Below are 21,719 nucleotides of genomic sequence, written 5' to 3' on the forward strand. Positions count from 1 at the left end.
TAGGCTGTAGTTTTTGGTCAATGAGTCGATCACAATATTCTATATAAGCTTCATAAAACTGTTTTTTTGCACGATCATTGTAGCAATGCATTATTTTGTATATTTCATTGCATTATTGTTTATTACACAGGTTCATGTTGTGTGCAACGCTTAAAAAGATACAATATAAAATAAATACAAAAATGTGAGCAAACAACACATATTTATTAACATATTTATCAATATCAATACCAGTCATCGTATCTTCACCTAATAAATAACAACATCAGGCATACAGTGTGTGATCGGTACAGTAGTGACGTGAAGCAGAGAACCACTTTAACAACACACCTCAAACAGCATGCAAACAGTAGTCAAAGGGCACATAAATAAGGAAACAGGTTCATTGTATGTGAATCACGCAGACATGCACCTCACAACCATACATGGGTGATTTAAGGCACTTTAAATAAATGCTTAAAGCTGCAAACCACTTTCAGCATCCCTTGTGAGCACACAAAGTTTACTAACTTCTCAAGAAGAACACTTTTAACATCTTAAATCTAAAAAAAAAGAGAACAATTAAATATTGCAATGAGTGTAGATGATTTCCGGGTTCATCAAAATGTGATAGTGGGGCTCATCCTGATGTTGGAAAGGCGTACCCTGTGCTCTCAATATTGTGGGTTTGAGTCCAGCTCATGACTTATAACGTGCTTTTCTATTAAATCTAATATGTATTGGCATGTTTATATATGTCTTTACTTTTAGAAACAGAACAAATGTCTCAAAGCAGCTGTAAACTATTTCCCGTAAAAGTTGGCATTGTGGCACATTTTGGCCATTTTTAGACAAGCTCTTGCCGTGACATAGGGGGAAAAGCCAGTGATCAAATACTTAACAAACTCCAAGATGGATAAACAACACACACAACAAAAACTTAAACACACCATATGTGCAATAGATGTACACTGACACAACATTTCAATAAATAAAAAAAGGATGTGAACACAATAAAATAATACTATTGCCTTAAGACGCACTGAAAATAATGACAACTTTCAAAGAAGACACAGTTTGCAGCCCATATCTTGCCACCAGGTTTCCCCATAATGGGAATTAAAAGGCACTTTAAAAAAGACCAAAAAGTCCTATTTTAAGAAAGAATCTTGTGTACAAACCAATTTGAACAAGATAAAGTAATAATCAACCCTCTGGAAGGGAGAAGCTCAATAGTTGTTTGTGTCAATCATGTTTCTTTTCATTGTAAGACACATTTGTCTTTGTTGTTGTATTTTTGCCTCCTCATCTCCAAGCCGCGCTCCAGGCGTTCATCCTCCTCCATTGCTCTGCAAACACATTAAACACATATTAAAATATAGTGTGTGTGTGTGTGACGACTTGTTTCAATGAATTGCTTGCAAATAAAGACTAAAAATAACACATACAGTATCAAAGACATTTTTATGATTATCTTTTTGCAGGATAACATTAATAGCTTCAACCCAAAGGTTTAATTTGACAGTTAAAATGAGTTTGATTTTTCAGGGCTTTCTCTATTATTTGAGGAATTAGCGATTCTCCCTGTGACTTTTCTGCACAACTTTACACCGGCACACACACTCACCCTCTCTCCTTGGCGTCGATGTCTCTGATGATCTCGTCCCGTTGGTTGACCAGAGACACCAGCTCTTGGAGGAGCAGCTGCTCCCTCTGCTGCTGAGTGGACGACTTCTGCCAGTCTGCGGGACCAAAAGCACAACTTTACGTAATGATTCATATAGATGTGAAGGCCAAGGAATGGACAGTTTATTGAAATTATGAGGTGCTTTGATTGGTTTTTATTGTTGTATTTCTGGTGAGCATTAATCTTAAATTGTTGTAGAAAGGGTCTTGACCAACAGTATGTAAAATAGATTAAATAGCACCACCTTGACACGCTACAAAGTAGATAAATGGATGTATAGATAGAAGGAATAAGTTTTTGGTATTTCTATAGATAGTATTTCTGCAGCATCAATAATAATAAAATAAAACTAAATGAAGTGCCGATGCTATTCCTTCTTAAGCAGATCATTGAATGATCGGTGTACTTCTTCCACTGCTTTTGGTTACTAACCTTCTATTGCCATCATGACCCGAAGTTCTCTGTTCAGGAGTTCAAATCTCCTCTCCAGATCCTGCTCCTCTTGCCTGTGGTCACAGCAGATAATCAAGCAAACAAAAAGAAGTGTGTACTCTACTGTATTTGTATGTATTCACACACACACGATTGCTGTTTGTGTGTGAGAGCTCTTACAGCAGCTCCAGGTTGTCTTGTCTACGTATCAAGGCGTTCTTCTTGTTCACCAAATTGAACCACTCTTGGATCAGTCTCTCTTCTTCATCACGGTCGCTTCCTACACACACAGAAAAAAACAGGTTGTCTTGCATTAAACTGCATGGGATATTGGCAAAACCCCACAACAAGTATTCAAAATACACTATTATTTTGTGTGTGTGTGTGTGTGTGAGAGAGAGAGACAGACACTCACCTGTTTCCATGAGGCTTCTCAGCCGTCTTTCCACCACAGCGGCCCTGCTGTCAATGTGTTTCTGCTCCGTCTCTAACGCTGCCAGCTCACTCAACACATACTGGCTGGTGTCCTGCAGCCACTGACCACAGACCCAATCACACGCAAACGCGCACACACACACACACACACACACACACACACACACACACACACACACACACACACACACACACACACACACACACACACACACACACACACACACACACACACACACACACACACACACACACACACACACACACACACACACACACACACACACACACACACACACACACACGCAAACACACACATGAACATACACAAGACGATGACAGAGAAGAAAAACGGGGAAGGAGATCAAAGGACAGAGGGGATAGAAGAAGAAGATGGTCAAAGGATTAGAGAGTGATCAAATGATTCGGAAACACAATCAATCTGTGAATGCAAAAGGTTAAATTCGTGGAAATTATTAATTCAAAATGAACGAAAATACTTTCATACAAGACCAAAGAAAATATGATTGGATCATGCAGCTTACTGTAATGGGGATCATTTGATTTCATCTGAGAGTCAAAGACAAAGAAAAACAAGTACAGAAGTGAAGAGAAAACGTTAAGCTAGGAACTCCTAACTGACCATCGTTTCCTCCTCTGGTTTCGGAGGGTGGTACTCGGCTGCACTCTGCGACTCTGCAAACACAGACACTCACAAATCAAAGTGTATAGAAGATACAGAATAGAAATAAAGATGGGAGTTAGAACATTTTAAGTGCTAGAGCAGTGCCTCTGAGAAGCTCAGGTTTCAGGTACACACCTGTTTTTTTGGTGATTCTTGTCGCAGAATCTGTAATTGTGTCTTCATCCTGGACAATAAATACCCAAATATTCAAAACACTAACTTCCGCAAGGCTGACACATATACAGCAAACAAAGAGAATGTGCTGAAGATCTCACAAAAGTCAGTTACATACAGTAAAAAAAAACAATAACAAAGGCATATAAAGTTTTACCTGAGGTCTGAGTCCTTTGTTAACCACCCTCGGGGGTGGAACTGGGGTTATTGACTCGTCCACTAAAAACAGAATAGCAATCAGAAGTTGTATTTAACCTTATGAACCTCATTATTCAACACAATTTCCTTCATAATAGTTTACCTTTAAAGTCATACATACTAAATAGGAAACATTTTCAAGGAATTATTTGTTAAGAGTTTAAAACTCAACCGTCATCACATCACAATTTCCTTCAGTTATTTTATTCTTGATTTGTGCATGGGGTTTGTATGTGATAACACCTTTTCCAAACTAAATACCACCCACTTCACACCAGATGAAAAGAGCAAAGCCCAAACAGCACAGAGAGAAGTCTTTCATCTGAAAGCAGGCTTGAGTTTACTCTTGCATTAAATGTGATAATAGTTTAACACCGGTAGTAATGACTAATTGAGACTATATGTTTTCAGGGCCTTTAGGGAGCTTTGGAATAAGAACATAAATGCAATTTACAACTTTTACACTGGAAGCAATATTTATATACAAAATGTCATGTTTATGGCTGCTCCTTGATGTGCATAATTTTACACGTTTCCATCTCATTTAGCACGGCATATTTAGTATCTTTGGGAGACTTTGGGAAACCTTAAGAGAATGTTAATGAAGGAGCTGTGAACATGATTTAATGATTTGTTTATCCTTCTTTCTTGTCTCCTTCGCTCAAACTGTGCAACTTCACATTCCTTGGTTCCATGGAGACACACAAATGTTCCCCTTTTCTCTTCCCTTTTCTGTGTTTCTGACCTCAGTTCAGCATGAGTTACTGTATGTAGAAAGGTTAGATGACCGACTGGAATCCTAATTGCGTTTGACCGTACGTAGGTTAAGATTAAAGTGGCTAAACTTCAAGACATACAATATATATATTCACATATGCAGTATATATTTAATGATCATTAGGATGGACAAGGATTGACAAATATGGTTAAAGAAAGTCTATTTAAAGGTTGAATAGAAGCTGACACCTTTCAGCAGTCGTTTGGTCCTTGGAGGAGGGACGACCAACGTGCTGCTTCCTCCTTCCTCGAGGCTCACTCCCTCGTTCAGTCTGGCCATGCAGAAAGCGGCAGCGTCGACATTAGTGGGACCGGGACCGGAGAGGGCCAGGCCGTAGCTGGACTGGCTGCTGTTGTGTTCTATCTGCACAACGCTCAGCTCCTGGTTGGTGAAGTGTGAGCGGATCTGGCTGAGGTAGGTCATGACAATGAGCCTGTCGGGAACGGACAGAAGAACCATGTCGGACGGCTCCAACAGACGAGAGATGCCCAGCGCCTCGAAGCCGTCAAACGCCTGAGGTTGCCAGAGAAAAGAAACACATCGTCAGCAAAGAAACAAACTGTATGTCAAACCAAAAGGTTCATTTTAGCTGGAAATGGACAACACAAAGAGTACATGTAGATATTGTATGAGTTTTTTTAACATCTTTTATATTATTTTGATTGCGCAGGGTTTTGTTTTGAGGAATTTGAGACCATCCCGTATGAGTGTGTGTATGAATGGGTGAATGTGGTAAGATATGTAAAGCGCTTTGGGGCTGAGAAAATCGTCTAGAAAAGCGCTATATAAGTCAAGTCCATTTACCATTTTATCCCAGTGAAGATGAGGGCATTCTATCTTTGTTCTTAGTGTCCTTGGGTTGCATAAGATGTCCTACCAAAGTGTCCTTTTTGAGGCTGCCACATTTGACCAATATTTCAAAAATATTGTGTTAACCGGATTTGTATTTTACTGTATTGATACTATTCTTAAGTGTAGCCTACAAATTATTGACATAAAACAACAATATCTGTACACTAACTATACACACTCAATTTACATTTTAACAACCAGAGTTCCGTCCTCACCTTCTTGTTGTTGATCTTGATATCATGAGAGTCCAACTGGTTAAAATGTCTAAAGGGACAAAAGCCGACAAGAACATCATTTGAGCATAGCAGGTTTACAACTCTTAACATGAACATCTCACAGCAGCAGCAAATTATGTTAAAAGCACAATGCAAAATATATTACAAGTTGCAGAACTAGCAAACAAATTAGAAAGAAGCTTTTTGCTGCTTTTTTACATTTTGTCTGGATGGAAGTTATGTAGGATGGCACAGAAGGCCAAGCCATTTCTCCAGGATGTGCTGAAATTGGTGACCTTCACCCCCTGGTACCCGTTGGTGATGCCCTGACACCACTGGAGCAGCGACTGGCTGGAGTTTACCAGGGCCTGAAGTATTAGGTAGAGAGAGGCAGAGGAAGAGGTTTAGTTGTGGTTGTGTGTGTCTCTTTGTTTGTTTATGATTTATGAGCACATCCTTACCTCAGAAGAATCGTCCTTCCCATCGGCCTCCTCCCTCACCACTTGAACAGGAGCAGGGGACTTAAGTTCAGAGGTCTCTTCTTCCGTTAATGTAGGAAGTCGAGATGAGTTCATCTCATGGTGATGAGGAGAGTGTGTGTCTGCGTGTTCGTCACTGGTGTGTGTCCTGGAGGTCTCCTCTGACTGTGATAGTGAGTTCTTCTTTCCACCGTCAGGGATGTCGGTCGGTCGGCCTTTCAGTCTAAAAGGAGACAGGACAGAAATAATAGAAAAGAATTAACTGAAGGGGCGAAAGCATTGTTAAGCCGAAGGAGAGAGATCATAAAATAAGCTTGGTATCAACATAGTCAGTGATTAATAGTGGAGCAAAACACATGCAAGCTTGCTGGCACAGCAGATGGCAGCACTGACTTGATGTTAGAGGACAAGAGGTACAATTAAACACACAGCTTTCAGGAGAATGGGAGTCTGTATTCATAGCATGGTTGACCAAACACAGGTCTATGCTGAATATTTTCCATCACCTCTAACGAAGCAGCTTCAACAAACCGTTGTCCTACACGGCAGCACATACAGTATAGAAACTACACAATATGCCCCATGGCAACACACACATTTCCTCTCAAGTAAAGCCAGACAACTCAGGGTTTGGTCTTAAACATTTGGATTTCTAAGGTGTGTTCGTATTGTTTCAGTCTAGCCCCATGGCTCTACGGACTTAAGCCCAACTGTCTGTCTGGCAGTCGTTCGATCAATGTTGAAAATAAATATATCTTGCTGATGTTCAGTGATAATTAGCAAATATCAGCATGCTAACATGCTTAAGTAAGGCAGTGCACATGGGAAATATTCAACACCAGCTATGTAGCATATTGTTAGCATGCTGACCTTTGCATTTAGTTCAGGGTTCTGCTGTAAGTTCAGCCCCACAGAGATGCTAGCATGGCTGTAGACTGTCTTGTTGACATATACATACCTGAAACCTAATAATTTGAGGCTTTACAATGCCTGCTCCTAGTTGTCTTATTTATTAAAATAGGTCTGAATTGTATATTTAAATAATTTTGCTTTCAAGTGTCAAGTCATGTCAAACCTTAAGAGAGTGACGTTTTTGTGACTTTAGTGAAGTCCGAGTCTCAGGTCATACGTCCACCGGTCTGCATATCACATACCCAAACAAATACAAGAATTATGTGGCATGTCACAGAGCAGCACAGGTTGACAGTCCATACTGACTTACACATCCTTCTCTCCTTCCTGATTTTTCCCAAGCTCTTTCAAGTCACAGGGGTTAGGGATGAGGAGCTTCATACTGCGAGGGCCAGAGGCAGGTGATGTGTCGCCAGATGTCATCTGATTTATTTTAGCCAATAAAAGCCTCTCCTCTTCTTGGAGCTGTTGGTCTTTTGTGAGACGGTTGTTTGTCTCTATGTGAGGACTGTTCATTTGTGGACTGTTACTCTTTTCGGTGGGTGTGTCAAGAATCTTGTGTGACGCTGTGGCCATTTTAGCTATTTCAGTCTCATCCTTTATCTTACTGACACTCAAGTCAGTTTTTATTTTCGTGCATTTGTTTTGTTGTATTTGTTCCCAACTGTACTGGGGAGCAGGTTGTGCCGAAGTTGTCTGACTGATTCCTTCTTCTTGCTTAGACCCCAAAGGATGTTTGGGATGAGGACGGTCAACAAGACTAGCTAGAGAGAGTTCAGGCTTAATTGGCTGACTGGCAAAAGAGCCCTGGTAAAAGGTTTGTCCACTTGAAGGGAGTGAGGGGGACATCTGGGTAACAGCAGAGGGTGGTTGGCCTGTGCTGAAGACAGAAAATAAGATTTCAGAGCTGAACTTTAAGGCAGTACTTTTGCGAAAAACGCACAAGCAAAGGATCCAACCACAGATGTCCTTGTCAAGCTCCATACCCCTCAAGCCACATACCACCCCTCATCTCACACAGCCAGAGCTCCATCTCCTCAATGGCACGATGGCCAAAAGAAATTCTGGTTAAAGAAGTGTTTTGACCTAAAACAAATGGTCTCTACAAGGAGTTTTTCCGAACTCGGCTTCTCTTTCCAGCTGTCTCAAGCTTTCCTAAAGTCTTGAAATCCACGTTGTTTGGACAAGATATCCCCAGTCTTCTAAAAGTTTGGAGGAACTGAGATCATGGCCATGTGAGATTATACCAAAGTGGACATGTTGGAGGCATAGAAATTTGTGACTCGACTCTCCACTGAACTGTTACCTAAAGACCAAACCAATTCATTTGTCCATGCTACTTGGCATTCTACTTAGATGGAATTAGTACTTAACAAATGCAAGGAGCCTCACTATATTCATAGACATCAGCTGTGTGAAAAGTGACAACCCTGGACAGAAACATGCATGAGATGCAGCTACATCCATTGCAGAGCTTCACCTTTTTCATGTGTCCTGCACTACCTCTGCACGCCTGCCCAAATTCCTTATTTTCCAAGTAAGAATGACTCCGATAACAGGACACATTCAATGAGGGGGTGCTTAAGGTAGGTTTTCTAAGTTTTGGTACACAGGTTTAATCATTGTGCTCTGGTCACAATGCTGTATCCATGAATATACAGGCAACTGGAAAACTGGAAAACTTAAAAACGTGACAATCCTCAAGCAAGTTCTGGAGGTTAAGAAGTATTCTTTTTAAAACAGTCAAAGAGGATGTAAGGATGTTTATTTGCAATGGACTATTGGAGATCATTTAAAGATATTTTGGAGCAAATTACTGCAATTGGGGCGCAACATGTTTTGATGTCCCTTAATTGCCTCCATGAGCTGTTTGTCACAGCAGCTGCCAGAGGCAAAGGGGGAAAGACACAATGTTAAGGAGGAAATTACAATTTCCTTCACAAACAACATGGAAATGATTAATGTTGTAGGGGGAGAGACGCACGGTACATGACTCACATGCCAACACACAACTCTTTCTTAAGAAAGGCTTTCAGGAAAAGGCCAAACCCTCAAGAGAATTAATGCTTAGTTATTATTTTCCTGAAGATACAGCAATTCAAAGCCTCAGTTATGGAGGAAGCATCCCCCCCCCCCCCAAAAAAAAACCAACCCACACACAGGCAAAGTCCTTTGATCCACAAGAGGCAACAGGCAGATCTCTTGCATTGAGCCAATTATTTCCCGGTTACTCACCTCTCTCTCCCTGCTGTTATGTCTCCCTCTCAACCCCCTCTTACTCACCCTGCTCCCCCTGCCATGTACAGCTCCGCCAGCCAGATGGAGCCCAGATCTTCCTGTCCACTCTCATACTCCACCTCCTCGTCCTCATCCTCTCTCATCCACACTGGGATGGCACCAGATATCAGGTTGGACTTGCCTTTTTTAACCAAACTCAGACCAGGCTTATCCAGGGCCTTTTTAACAGCCATGACAGTTGAGTCTTTAGCTTTGACTGATCTGGTATCAGGTTGCTTTGTTTGATTGGAGGATGCGGAATCTGAAGGTTTGCTAAAAACAACTTTGACCTCAGTTTTAGGGTCAATTGTTTTCACTTGTTTGTGCTCAGACGTGCTCTCAGACTGCTCTTCATCACCCTGTAGCCTCTCATCATATCCAATATCATCCAACTCTGCTTCCCTCAGAGGAGGCCAGTCGGTCAATTGGTCGTTTCTGACTTCCTGTTGGTTTTTCTGCCACTTAGTTGAAAATACTTTGTGAACCTGCTGCGGTTTGTCACCTTTGCTATCCTCTTCTACCTTTCCCTTCTCCTCCTCATTTTCTCTCTTTTCCTCCCCACCTGCCCTATCGTTGTTCAGCTTTTCTTCTTTCTCTGCCCTTTCCCTCTCATCCTTTTGCACCAGCTCTTCCCTCTCTTTCTCTAACCTTTTTATCTCCTTCTCCTCTTCCCTCTCCATCCTTTCTCTCTCCTTCCTCTCCATCTCTTCTCTCTCCCTTTCCAACCTCTTTCTCTCCTCAGTATCCCTCTCCTTCCTCTCCAAGTCTTTTCTCTCCCTTTCCAACTTCTGTCTCTCCTCATCCTTTTGCTTCTCCATTCTTTCTCTCTCCTTCTTTTCTTCCTCCTTTCTCTTCCTTTCCAACCTCTGTCTCTCCACCCTCTCCGCCTTCTTTCTTTCTTCCCTCTTGACCATTTCCATCCTTTCCCTCTCCATCCTTTCTCTCTCCTTCCTCTCCATCTCTTCTCTCTCCCTTTCCAACCTCTTTCTCTCCTCAGTATCCCTCTCCTTTCTCTCTTCCTCTTTTCTCTCCCTTACCAACCGCTGTCTCTCCTCCTCCTTTTGCTTCTCCATTCTTTCTCTCTCCTTCTTTTCTTCCTCCTTTCTCTTCCTTTCCAACCTCTGTCTCTCCTCCCTCTCCGCCTTCTTTCTTTCTTCCCTCTTGACCATTTCCATCCTTTCCTTTTCCATTCTTTCTCTCTCCTTACGCTCAATCTCTTCTCTCTCCCTTTCCAACCGCTGTCTCTCCTCCTTTTGCTTCTCCATTCTTTCTCTCTCCTTTCTCTCTTCCTCTTTTCTCTCCCTTTCCAACCGCTGTCTCTCCTCCTCCTTTTGCTTCTCCATCCTTTCTCTCTCCTTCCTCTCCATCTCTTCTCTCTCCCTTTCCAACCTTTTTCTCTCCTCAGTATCCCTCTCCTTCCTCTCCAACTCTTTTCTCTCCCTTTCCAACCGCTGTCTCTCCTCCTCCTTTTGCTTCTCTATTCTTTCTCTCTCCTTCTTTTCTTCCTCCTTTCTCTTCCTTTCCAACCTCTGTCTCTCCTCCCTCTCCGCCTTCTTTCTTTCTTCCCTCTTGACCATTTCCATCCTTTCCTTTTCCATTCTTTCTCTCTCCTTACGCTCAATCTCTTCTCTCTCCCTTTCCAACTGCTGTCTCTCCTCCTTTTGCTTCTCCATTCTTTCTCTCTCCTTTCTCTCTTCCTCTTTTCTCTCCCTTTCCAACCGCTGTCTCTCCTCCTCCTTTTGCTTCTTCATTCTTTCTCGCTCCTTTCTCTCTTCCTCTTTTCTCTCCTTTTCCATCCTCTGTCTCTCCTCCTTCGCTCTTTCCTCCCTCTTCACCAACCCCATCCTTTCCTTCTCGATTCTATCCCTTTCCTGTTCTCTTTCAATTTCCTGCTCCCTAGCCGCCAGTCTCAGACTTGCCACCAGACTTAACCTACGTGATGGTAAATGTTCTGCTTTCTGAACTAATTCAGTTGGTTCACTAATTGTCTGTTGTTTGGTCACGTCAGAGAAGTCTGTGGGCGGCAAAATGTCCACACTGATGGGAACCAGTGGATCGTCATCTGGCTCAGAGGAATACTGCATCTCTGCCTCTCCTTTGTGTAAACATGGCTCATCTTCATTGCTTATAGGGAGACGTGTTTGGTCCTCAGGGCCTTGTGGAGGACCTGCATCAGTGGATCCAGTTGTCTGCAGGATGGAGGCCACTGTCTCATAGCTAAAAGGGATAGACACGAGGGGACAGGAAAGACTCTGAGACAGGGCTCACCCTGAAATGACCCTCAGCAGGGTCTGAACAGTGTGACAGAAAGCCCAACATGCCAGACATGCTTGATTAAGTAGCTCCTTCTCAGACTTTGTTTTGGTGCTTGTCCAAAGTCCAGCGTGAAAGCACAGAGAGGAAACATTTATTGTTGGTTGCACTGAGCCACCCTCTTTCTGCCAAGTGCACAAAGTACCACGTAGCCCAATGGTATTTACATTATTCCTTCTCACATGATAAAGATCAGGTGAATTCAGTCGATGCCATGCAGGTGAGAGCTCAGATCAGCTCAGAGAAACACAGCTTGCCAATAAATATGCACAAGAGAATTTCTCTATGACACAATGTTATGAACAGCATCTTGTTTGCGACAGAGTGGATTATAACCAAAAACCAAAACACAATAGTAGATTAACCGCTGGGACCAACAGGGTAGTGTTTTATGGGAACTAGCAAAGAGTAGTTTTATAATAATCTACAGCACCAAACACCCAACTATTTCTGCACTGCACTTGGGATTTTCCACAGCATTAAGTATGTGTAAACTCTATGTGTAACGGCCAATGTAGCAAGTGACCTACACATTAATAACTTCTATGGGGCTAAAAGTAATGGCTCATCAAACCATAAAACGTTTCTCCATATTGATCAATACAATGTGGCAATTTGTATGAAAAATGTCTGATAAGTCATTTGAATACTTGACCATTATAAAATAAAGAGGAACTATTATTTAAAAAAAATGTTTTAATAACCTTTGATATAGTAATGATTGTATATATCTAAGATAGAAATTTAATCATAGTGGTATAATACATTATGTTCCGACAGGGTCCACAAAAGCCTTTTTGCATTATGCCACACACCTTAACAAATCATTTTATGGGCGGGCAGGCAGAGAAACTCACCCTCTATACAACACCCCAACCACTGCTGACATGAAGCCAGCGGGTGCCTCCTTCTGCTGCTCTGCAACACACACATCTACCTCTGTGTGTGCACCTTTCGGGGTACTACCACACACACAAACAAACAAACACACACACACAAAAACACACAAACAACCCGCCACACACGCACACACGCACACACACACACACACACACACACACACACACACACACACACACACGTTTTACTCTCAAAGCAAAAAAACTTCCATTTAAACAAGTAGTAGTCTAACAGCGTAGACAGAGGTTGAGCTGAAGAGAACAGCAGTGGATGAGGTCATTTGCGACTATTGACTAAGCAGGGGTTAGGCTTTAGCACCGCAGAAGAATGTTAGTCAGCACATGTGCTGCTGATGTGTGTGTCTGCATGTGGTGGTTTGAGAGCAAAGCCAGACATGACATGCCATGCTGCACAGGGAACCGTCACTGACTCACCCCCCTGTAACACCACCCTCCTCCTCCTGCTTCTGCTTCTCATCCTTCTCTCCGGTGCTCTCACTACTTTCCGTCTCCTCCACAGTCGCCCACAGCTGCTTTTCTGCCTCGCACACTGGCTCCTTATTGTCGATGGAAGTGTCCTGACCACCGGCCTCGACCTTGGCTGGTTTGTCCTCATCTGCTCCCTCCTGTGTGTGTGGCAGGGGGATTTCATCCGGCCGCACTGCCGGTTCTGGTTTTGAGGGAAGCAGCGGCTCCAGCACCAAAGCTGCACGCTCACAAACGGCTGGTTTGGGGTAAACCTCCAGTGAGGTGGCCGGTTTCACAGCGGGTCCCACTGGCTCTTCGGGCTCCTCTTCGGCTGGTGGTGCGCAGGGTTGAGAGGGAGGTGGGACTATTTCATGCATTTCTGAGTCTTTTGCTGGTGTTGGCTTGAGCTCATGCCTGACAGAGGCATCCTCCTCCACATGATCTCCGTGTGAGCTATAACAAAGAAGGAAATACATGAAAGACCATCACAATTTTACATCCGCTGGCTACTACGACATAATTTCAAGGCCAGATCATCGGCAAAGCACATAGAGACGATCGGAGATAAAAATAAAAGCACAGAAGCATGCAGACACACGTCCCCTAATCCATTCTTACCCTCTGCACAAAGGTTTTGTACCCTCCGTGGCAGAGATATTTTCAGGTGTGTCTTTCCCACTTTTCCCCTCTAGCGTTTTCCATAGTGGAACCTCTGCATCAGACGGCCTCTGTGGAGGTGGCACCAGGGTCACAACCTCTAATGTGATTGGTTTGTCCTGAACACTGGGCCGAACAGTGGGACCTGAACGGACACCAGGTGGAGTACACGGGGCAGAAATGTTCTTTTCTGAGACAACAGTGTTTGTCAATGAACCTTCCTTTAAGAGAGAGGGTTGCCCCAGACTGGAATAAGGGGAGAGAGAGAGAGGAAAATGTAGAAGTAAGAAAAAGGAGAGGAGCAAAGCACACAATGAAAAAAACTGAAAAACCAAATAGCAGGGGTTGGCGGTACAATAACATTCCAAGTATCCAAATTATACCACGGCCAGGTTCAGTGATATCAATACTATTATACTGTATGAAGCCTCTCCAGTAATTTGGGGATGGATCTGCACACCCCTGCCATTTAAATAATCATGTGAAGAGCATCGCAAAACAATCACAACACAAGAACAGAGACGTACAGTAATCAAAATAGAAATGTTGAATATTTCAGCCCAACTTGATTTAGTGCAAACATATTTTTTATAGGCTAACACTGATTGGTTGGTTTATTTGCTGATTAAGAAGGCAAAACGGACATGTAAGGTAGAAGACAGAGAGCAATCAGCACTCACAGTGAAATCATTTATTTTTCATTTCAGTGGTGTAACTCACCGCTCACTGGAGCTTGGTTTGTTATCTGATTGAGGAGCCGTCTGTCTGTCTTGTGATTGGCTGAGCTCAGATGTTATGCTGGTTCTGTCCAGAGGAGGGAGGCAGGGAGCTGGAAGTGGAGGCTGAGGAACTGGCAAAGAGGAAGCCAGAGTTTTCATCTTCTGCTTGTCCTCGTCTTCGTCTGACTTGTTGGCCTCCACACTACAAACCGCCTCCTTCCTCCTCTTGTCTTCCTCCTGCTCTCTCTTCTTTCTTCTCTCCATCTCTTCCTGTAGCTTCTTTTTCTCTTCCTCCTCTTTCTTCTTTCTGTCCTCTTCCTCCTCCTTCTTCTTCCTCCTCTCTTCTTGCTCCTTCTCCCTCTGTTCTGCCTTCTCTTTCTCCTCTCTGTGTCCCTTCTCCTCCTCTTCTTTCTTTTTCCTTTCCTGCTCCTTTCTCTTCTTCTCTACCTCCTGCCTTCTTTTCCTCTCCTCCTCCTCCCATTTTATTCTCTCATTTTCTTTCTGCTCCTTCAAGAGTCTCTGTTTCCTCCTCTCCTCCTCGTCACGTCTTTTCTCCTCCTCTTTCTTCTTTCTTCTCTCCATCTCTTCCCTCTCTTGCAGACGCTTTTTTTTCTGTTCCTCCTCTTCCTTTTTCCTCTCTTCTTCCTCCTTCTTCCTCCTTTCTGCTTTCTCCTCTCTCTGTCTCTTCTCCTCCTCTTCCCTCTTTTTTCTTTCCTCATTCTTTCTCTTCTTCTCTACCTCCTGCCTTCTCTTATTTTCTTCTTCCTCACTTTTCTTCCTCTCCTCCTCCCCCCGTTCAATTCTCTCCTTTTCTTTCTGCTCCTTCTCTTTGAGCAATCTCTCCCTTTCGAGCTCTTCCCTCTTTCTTTTCTCCTCAGCTTCTTTGACTCTCTTTTCCTCTTCTTCCCTCTTTTTTCTTTCCATCTCCTCAATCTCCTGTCTTCTCTTATTTTCTTCTTCCTCACGTTTCTTCCTCTCCTCCTCTTCCCGTTCCATTCTCTCCTTTTCTTTCTGCTCCTTCAATATTCTCTGTTTACTCCTCTCCTCCTCTTTACATCTTTTCTCCTCATCTTTTTTGCTCTTCTCCATCCTTTCTTTCTCCTCCTTTAAGAGTTTCTCCTTTTCCTCCCTCTCCTTCTTCTCTTTGAGCACTCTCTCCCTTTCCAGCTCTTCCCTCTTTCTTTTCTCCTCAGCTTCTTTGACTCTCATTTCCTCCTCTTCCCTCTTTTTTCTTTCCATCTCCTTTCTCTTCTCCTCAATCTCATGTCTTCTCTTCTTTTCTTCCTCCTCCATTTTCTTCCTCTCCTCTTCCTCCCGTTCCATCCTCTCCTTTTCTTTCAAGAGTCTATGTTTCCTCCTCTCCTCCTCTTGTTTGCTTCTCTCCATGCTTTCTTTCTCCTCCTTTAAGAGTTTCTCCTTTTCCTCCCTCTCCTTCACTTTCAGCAGTCTCTCCCTTTCTTCCTCTTCCCTCTTTCTTTTCTCTTCAGTCTCTTTTTTCTTTCGCTCCTCCTCCTCCTCTTTCCTTTTCTGTTGCTCCTTCTCTTTTTCTTCCCTCAAGCGTTTAGCCTCCATCTTCATCCTCTCTTCCTCTTCCAGGAGCCTCTTTTTCTCTTCCTCCCTCCTCTTCCTTTGCTCCTCGAACGCTCTCGTCTCCTCCTTCCTTTTCTCCTCCTCCTCTTTCATTGTCCTCAGGAATCTCTCTTTCTCCATTCTTTTCTCCTCCTCCCTCCTAAGTTTTTCCTTTTCTTCCTCCACCTTTATCAGTTTCCTTTGCTCTTCCTGCTGCTGCTTCCTCTTCTCCTCCTCTTCCTCCCTCAGTTTCTCCTGTTTTTCTCTCCTCTCCTTCAGGAGTCTCTCCTCTTCGCGTTTCATCCTTTCTTTCTCCTTCTTCACCTCCTCCTCTTCCTGTAGGAATCTCTTCTTCTCCTCCTCTATCAGTCTCTTCTTATTTTCCTCATGTTTTCTCCTCTTCTCCTGGAGCTTTGCTTTAAGCGCTTCCTCTTCCTCCTCCTCTTTTCTCTTCCTTTCCTCCTCTTGTTTATTCAGGAGTTCTTTCTCCCTCTGCTTCTGCTCTTCTGCCTTCTTCATCATGGCCTCCTTGTCCTTCGCCTCTCCCACTAACTGCTCTGTCAGCGACGGCTTTTTTCCAGTGGCCTTTTCATTGGTTTTCTGTTCCAGACTGCAGAACAGATAAACAATATTCCTTATTCCTAAATCTCTCGGTGTGTTTTACCATTACCAGCACCATCAGATCACATTTTGTAAACTTAAAAAGCTTTAAAAACACCTATTATGCAAAATGCACTTTTTTTCAACATTAATAGGGCAACCCTGTGTGTCTAGAGACTGCCAAAGTATGAGAAAAAAACAACCCTGTCCCTTTTTTCTCCACTTTCTGAAAAACTGTGTTCAAAAACCCCAGTCATATTTTTCTCCCCCTTATGATGTCATATGAAGCCACGCCCCCTCTTTACCAACCTAACTTAGAACTTCCTCCACTTGCATAAAGCATACCCCCAGATACCCCTGATTCTAACTGGCAATTATATTCCAACCCATAGTTAGATCCAGGGCCAATCAGAGCAGACTGGGCTTTTTGGAAGGCGGTCTTAAAGAGACAGGCTCTAAAACAGGGCGTTTCAGAATGAAGTTGAAAAGACAAGATTTAGCAATTGCACTTTGAGAAATACAACCTTTTTTTTGACACTACACCATGAAAACAGTTTCTACTAGATCCCAAATTACAAATTTGAACCTGAAAATTTGCACAATATGTGACCTTTAAGGTGAGACACTGCAGGATTTTTTTGGGAGATTTGCATAAAATCTCTTCTCTTAAACTTGTATAAATAAAAGGTCCAAAATGTCCATTACGGTGTTTATTTGTGTCTATGTGTATTTATCCTACTCTTTTTAACAGCCATTTCACATAATTTTTTTTTTAATACTCTGAACCCAAGATCACAACGTCTAAGGTACTTATATCAACTAAACTTCATCATTCTTAGCACCAGTCTGAACGTTAGTAAAGAACGATTTGTTTATATGTATTATTTGTCTGATTATGATTCATATTGTTCTTAAAAATATGCCGAAAACATGTTCGGTACATAGTATTTTTTTATTTATAAATAGAAAAAAGGCTATATCCAAAATCTGTTCTGTAAAAATATCGGAAACGTTTTATTCACATATTTCACAAAAAAATTTGAAACCAAAAATTATTGTTTTAATGTAAGTAATCAACTTACAAAGTTAAATGATGAACTCGATTATACACCTTCAGTGTCTTGCCTTAATGCTGTGCGTCTTGATTTTATCTGGGAATATGAATACTTACCCTGGAGGACACCTTTTGATGGTATCCCGCTTGGAGTCATCCTCTTCCAGAAACAAGCCCCCTGACTCTTGTCTCTGGTTAAATGACTCAAAGACGATGTCGTCAAAATCAGGCTCGGGCTCAGGCTCTGCCAGTGGCGGCTTATCGGCCTTAAAGCTGCTATCAATACCCCTTGTCTTATTTGTTGGCTCTTTCGAATCAGTTCCGCCCTTAACATTTGGTTGTTTGGGAGAGATAAATGCCGCCACAACAGTGGTGGAGGGCTGCTGAAGGGTGGAGCTCTCACTGCAGGAGAAGGGCCACGGTGGGGGCGGGGCTATTATCAGCTCTGAACGTGACTGGGCCAGACTGGGAACAGAAATATTGGAGGTCAGGCTGGACAGGTGAGTCGGGGAGATTTCACAAAGGCAGAGCGTGCAGGAGGTGATTAAACGTGGGGGGACAGGCAGGGCACAGAGCCGTGAAGCTACCGGAAGGTCAGTGCAACACGACGCAGGGTACACAACACTCTGCAGCTGTTAGCACTAGTTAGCATCAAGGTAAGCACAAACACCTAGAAAGAAATCCAGCCATGTGGCCTTGAGCTACTGTGTATCGGCAAGTGTCTCAACCGTTGATCGACAAATAAAATGTTTCTCAACCGTGCGTGAAAGAAGCTGAAGACAGTCAGCAATAAGATGGGTTAGCTTGGGGTAATTTGAACCATAAGGCGCTGTATGTTATGTGACTGTGAATTGTTGCAATCTCCACTATGCAAAATTTGGTGAAAGGACAATTTTCTTAATTTTTTAAAAATTGTTATGCTTAGCTAAGCTAATCCTCTCTTGGTTGTAGTCTCATGTCTAGAATTCAGATACACGAGTATCAATCATCTCATTAAGCTCTCAGTAAGAAAGCAAAGAAATCATTTTCAAAAAGTTAAACAATTACTTTGCACAACAATGCAATTTCCTGAAGGCAGCCCATCTCAAACTGTATGCTATACATGTGCTCTTTCCACTTCCTTTCACAAACCCTTAAGAACACAACAAGAAAAAAAATGTAAGCTTGTTATCTTTTCTGGCCCGTATTCCGGTTTAAAAAGGTTTTGTCATCTGTGATGTTTCTCCAAATCTCTGCTAGAGCTGCCAGCAGCCTTCAGGGTCTGCTGACACATTTTCTCTTCACACAGTGTAGCAAGGCCAACCATGATCCAAACCAAGCAACCTCAAATCAAACACTCATGTGATATCATCTCATGACCTCACCTGATCTTCGCTGGTTCAGCTTTGCTTTCTGTGATGCCTGCCTTTGGATCCTGTGCCGGACTGATTGCTTGGCTTGTTATCTTGATGTTTGCCGCTGTCTGGTTATTTCGATGAGATCCCTCGTCTCTGCTCAGAGGACTTGGTGTTGATTCCTTGTGCACTTGAGTGACGGGGACTGTTGGGCCTATAAAGAGCAAAAAGCATGGTCAGACAATGAATTATTACACTCTGAAGGATCTTCGCAAGAAAGGACAGAAACTGATGTTGAAGGTGGAGTCAGCAATTCTTGAGAACGCTTGTTGTCAAAATCAGTGAATATCTCCTCATGACTCCTCTCTGTATGCAAAGGGTGCATAATGTAAACAAAAGGGGCCCACCGTAGCTAGCAGCATGCCCTTTTACAGAACCTAGGCTGTATATTAACCCTGGTATTTTTTTCCAACACACACACAGTACAGACAGGTAGCAGATCGTGAAGAGATATTCACTGATTTTGACAAAAAGTGATTTTGACGCCAAGAAGTCTCCAGAATCGCTGACTCAACCTTTAATTGGTTGGAAGCTTCCTCCAAGTTTTGACATTTTCACAAGTCAAAAAAAGTATCAAGTAATTGTCTTGGCTGTACCAAACACAGACAGGGGATTTGTTTTGATCAGTTGGCTTGTGTACCTTGCTGACTAAGGGGGATGAACGGAACCGGAGGAGCAGAAGGAGAGACAGTGAACTGAGTGTGAGGAGAGGTGAATATAACAGAGGTGGAAAGAGAGGACGAGTGAGGGGCCGAGGAGCGAGGTAGGGAGGCGGTGAGAGCCGGAGCTTCTGGGTCACAGAGAGCATCCAGGTCTGGACTACTCAGCAGAGGGATGGTGGTGGTGATGTCTCCACCTATCAGAACAGACTCAGATTTCGACCACGCCCCCTTTGCACCTGAGGAAAGCCGAGAGGAAAAAAAACAGGAAAGTAGAGAAGGATATAGGTGTAAAGACAACGACGAGGGGTAAAGAAACAAACAAGAGTTACGATTCTTTTGATAATGGTTACCTGACTCTGAGAAAGAGGGGAGAGATTTGGGGGGGGGAGGCGTTGACTCGTGGGGAGAGGGAGAGGAGGGGCGGGCTACTGACTTGACAAGGTGAGGTCTGAAAATGTGAGAACGGCCTAGTAGAAAGGAGAGATTTTGAAAAGACATAAGTAAACAGATCTGAAGAAAGGGGTAGCAGTAAAAGACTATAGTATCTCTTTAGTCTCGATAGTTGAAGCAGAGACACACCGGAGTTGGAGGTAAGATCATCCGCAGCTTGAGCCTCCGGAGGGCGTCGCTGATGTGAAACAGAAACTGAGAAGAAGAAGAGATTATAAAGAGGAAAGAAAAGAGTAATAAAGAGACAACAAGTTTTAGTAATGGTGAGCCCAGCTGGGGAAGTAAAAGGGGAACACTTATTTTATATCATGCATTTTACTTAAACTCTAAACCGCAGAAATGATCAGTATCTGTCAGGAACAAGCACAGGTTTGCTGTAGTCTCAACAGTGACGAGGAACTTACAGCTCTTCAATTAGTCTTTGTTTAGTGAAATGTAGCTAGCTGTCCAGCAATTAGCGTTGATTTCCTTTACGTTCAATACCTTTACAATTCTCGTCTCAATTAGGTGTATAAAGGAGCAGAGGAGCTTTGCACACACTTATATTGAATAATTTGCTTAATATTATGTTTTTTTTCATTTTATTTTTTTTATCTTTGACTGTGTTGCATGTGACAGCGTATTAAATCCTGTACAGAAAGAATTAACCATCAAGTCGGTGATGGACCGGTCCAATCTTATGAAAAGATTCACCTTCCCTGATGGTGTGATCTCAGTGTTCAAATACATCTTTAATTGATTATTAGCTGAGCCCTGGACTTCTGAGTAAACCAGTTTCATTCAAAAGAAAGTCAAAACTGAAACAATCCCAGCATTAGACTAATTGGCATTGAACTTGGTAAAACTCAAATTCTGATTACATGACACCTAAGCATGCATAGGTCTCTTCGTCACACAGCACACCAAACTGTAAATGAGTAGCGGAGCACACACTGTTTGAGTTTGTAAAGTGGCATGGGTTATTAGGTTATTAGGCTAAATCATGTGGAAAAACCAGACCATCACGCATCAGGGATCAGTTAGGGAAAAAAGCATGCAGCAAGCCTAGTCTGCCAGCCAGCCTGTTGTTGATACCTTTTCCTGAGCCTGACTGGAAGATTCTGGGCAGAGAGGGAGGCTGAGAGAGGGTGAGTGGAGGCTCAGAGGAAGGGGCGGGCTTTGGGGGAGAGGAGGATTTGGGTGGGAGGAGAGGCTTGGAGGCAGTGGACTGTGTTATGACTGTGTTATGGTTCGGAGTAGTGGATACAGTGAAAGAAGACTTTTGAGAAGCCATGGAGGATGATGATGTCACGATGGAGGGAAATTTGGGAGTCGATGAGGTAATGCCTGTTGCGGAGGTAGGGGGCAGCTTAAAAGGCAGTTTAGAGGGAGAATTTGAGAGGGAATTTGAGGGAGTGGAGGGCATTGCTAAAGAAGGCCCCCCTGAAGACACAGATGCAGAGTGTGTGTTAGATGGAGGAGGAAGGGGAAGGAAAGGGTTTTGGGGAGAAGGTGTGATTATGGCTTTCTTAGAGGATTCAGGGAACGGAGGATTTGTAGGAGACACATCTGTGGCAGGAGGCAGGATAGAGGGGGCACTTTGGGGTTGGGGAGTAACTGAAGTGACCTGGGAGCCAGAAGCAGCAGGGGCCTCCGGTAGAAATGGGTTGTTGGATTTTTTATGTTTGGTTCTGGGTGAGGGCTGAGGAGAGGGGCCGGGGGAAGGCTGAAGCTCTGACTGGGCAGTGGTGGTGGTGAAGGGGTGTCTGCAGCGACGAGGGGAGGGGCGAGGAGCGCTAGGTAGGGGAGGACGGGAGTGGAGGGCAGGACTGGGAGGACCGCCATCAACCCC

The 21,719-nt window shown here is 43.3% G+C and overlaps 1 protein-coding gene across 2 annotated transcripts in view; it reads right to left on the reverse strand.

Annotated features, from left to right (window-relative positions):
* Window positions 1-185: 185 nt before the first annotated feature.
* The window catches only part of LOC307260530 (uncharacterized protein), a 28,794-nt gene continuing 7,260 nt past the window's right edge, over window positions 186-21,719 (reverse strand). The window contains exons 7-22 of one of the 2 annotated variants that reach the window (XM_080040798.1): window positions 18,747-18,930; window positions 14,161-16,338; window positions 13,402-13,686; window positions 12,751-13,236; window positions 5,897-6,137; window positions 5,655-5,803; window positions 5,436-5,484; window positions 4,557-4,881; window positions 3,550-3,611; window positions 3,354-3,402; window positions 3,177-3,229; window positions 2,514-2,625; window positions 2,279-2,378; window positions 2,099-2,172; window positions 1,607-1,721; window positions 186-1,328 (exon numbers count right to left, since the gene is read on the reverse strand). In XM_080040798.1, the coding sequence (XP_079896924.1) occupies window positions 1,241-1,328; window positions 1,607-1,721; window positions 2,099-2,172; window positions 2,279-2,378; window positions 2,514-2,625; window positions 3,177-3,229; window positions 3,354-3,402; window positions 3,550-3,611; window positions 4,557-4,881; window positions 5,436-5,484; window positions 5,655-5,803; window positions 5,897-6,137; window positions 12,751-13,236; window positions 13,402-13,686; window positions 14,161-16,338; window positions 18,747-18,930 (4,550 nt within the window). In that variant the 3' untranslated portion in view covers window positions 186-1,240. The remainder of the gene's footprint in view (window positions 1,329-1,606; window positions 1,722-2,098; window positions 2,173-2,278; window positions 2,379-2,513; window positions 2,626-3,176; window positions 3,230-3,353; window positions 3,403-3,549; window positions 3,612-4,556; window positions 4,882-5,435; window positions 5,485-5,654; window positions 5,804-5,896; window positions 6,138-12,750; window positions 13,237-13,401; window positions 13,687-14,160; window positions 16,339-18,746; window positions 18,931-21,719) is intronic. The other variant, XM_080040799.1, reaches the window with a different exon arrangement.

Source organism: Ammodytes marinus (assembly GCF_949987685.1).
Source record: "Ammodytes marinus genome assembly, chromosome: 14".
In the NCBI taxonomy this organism is placed as follows: domain Eukaryota; kingdom Metazoa; phylum Chordata; class Actinopteri; order Uranoscopiformes; family Ammodytidae; genus Ammodytes; species Ammodytes marinus.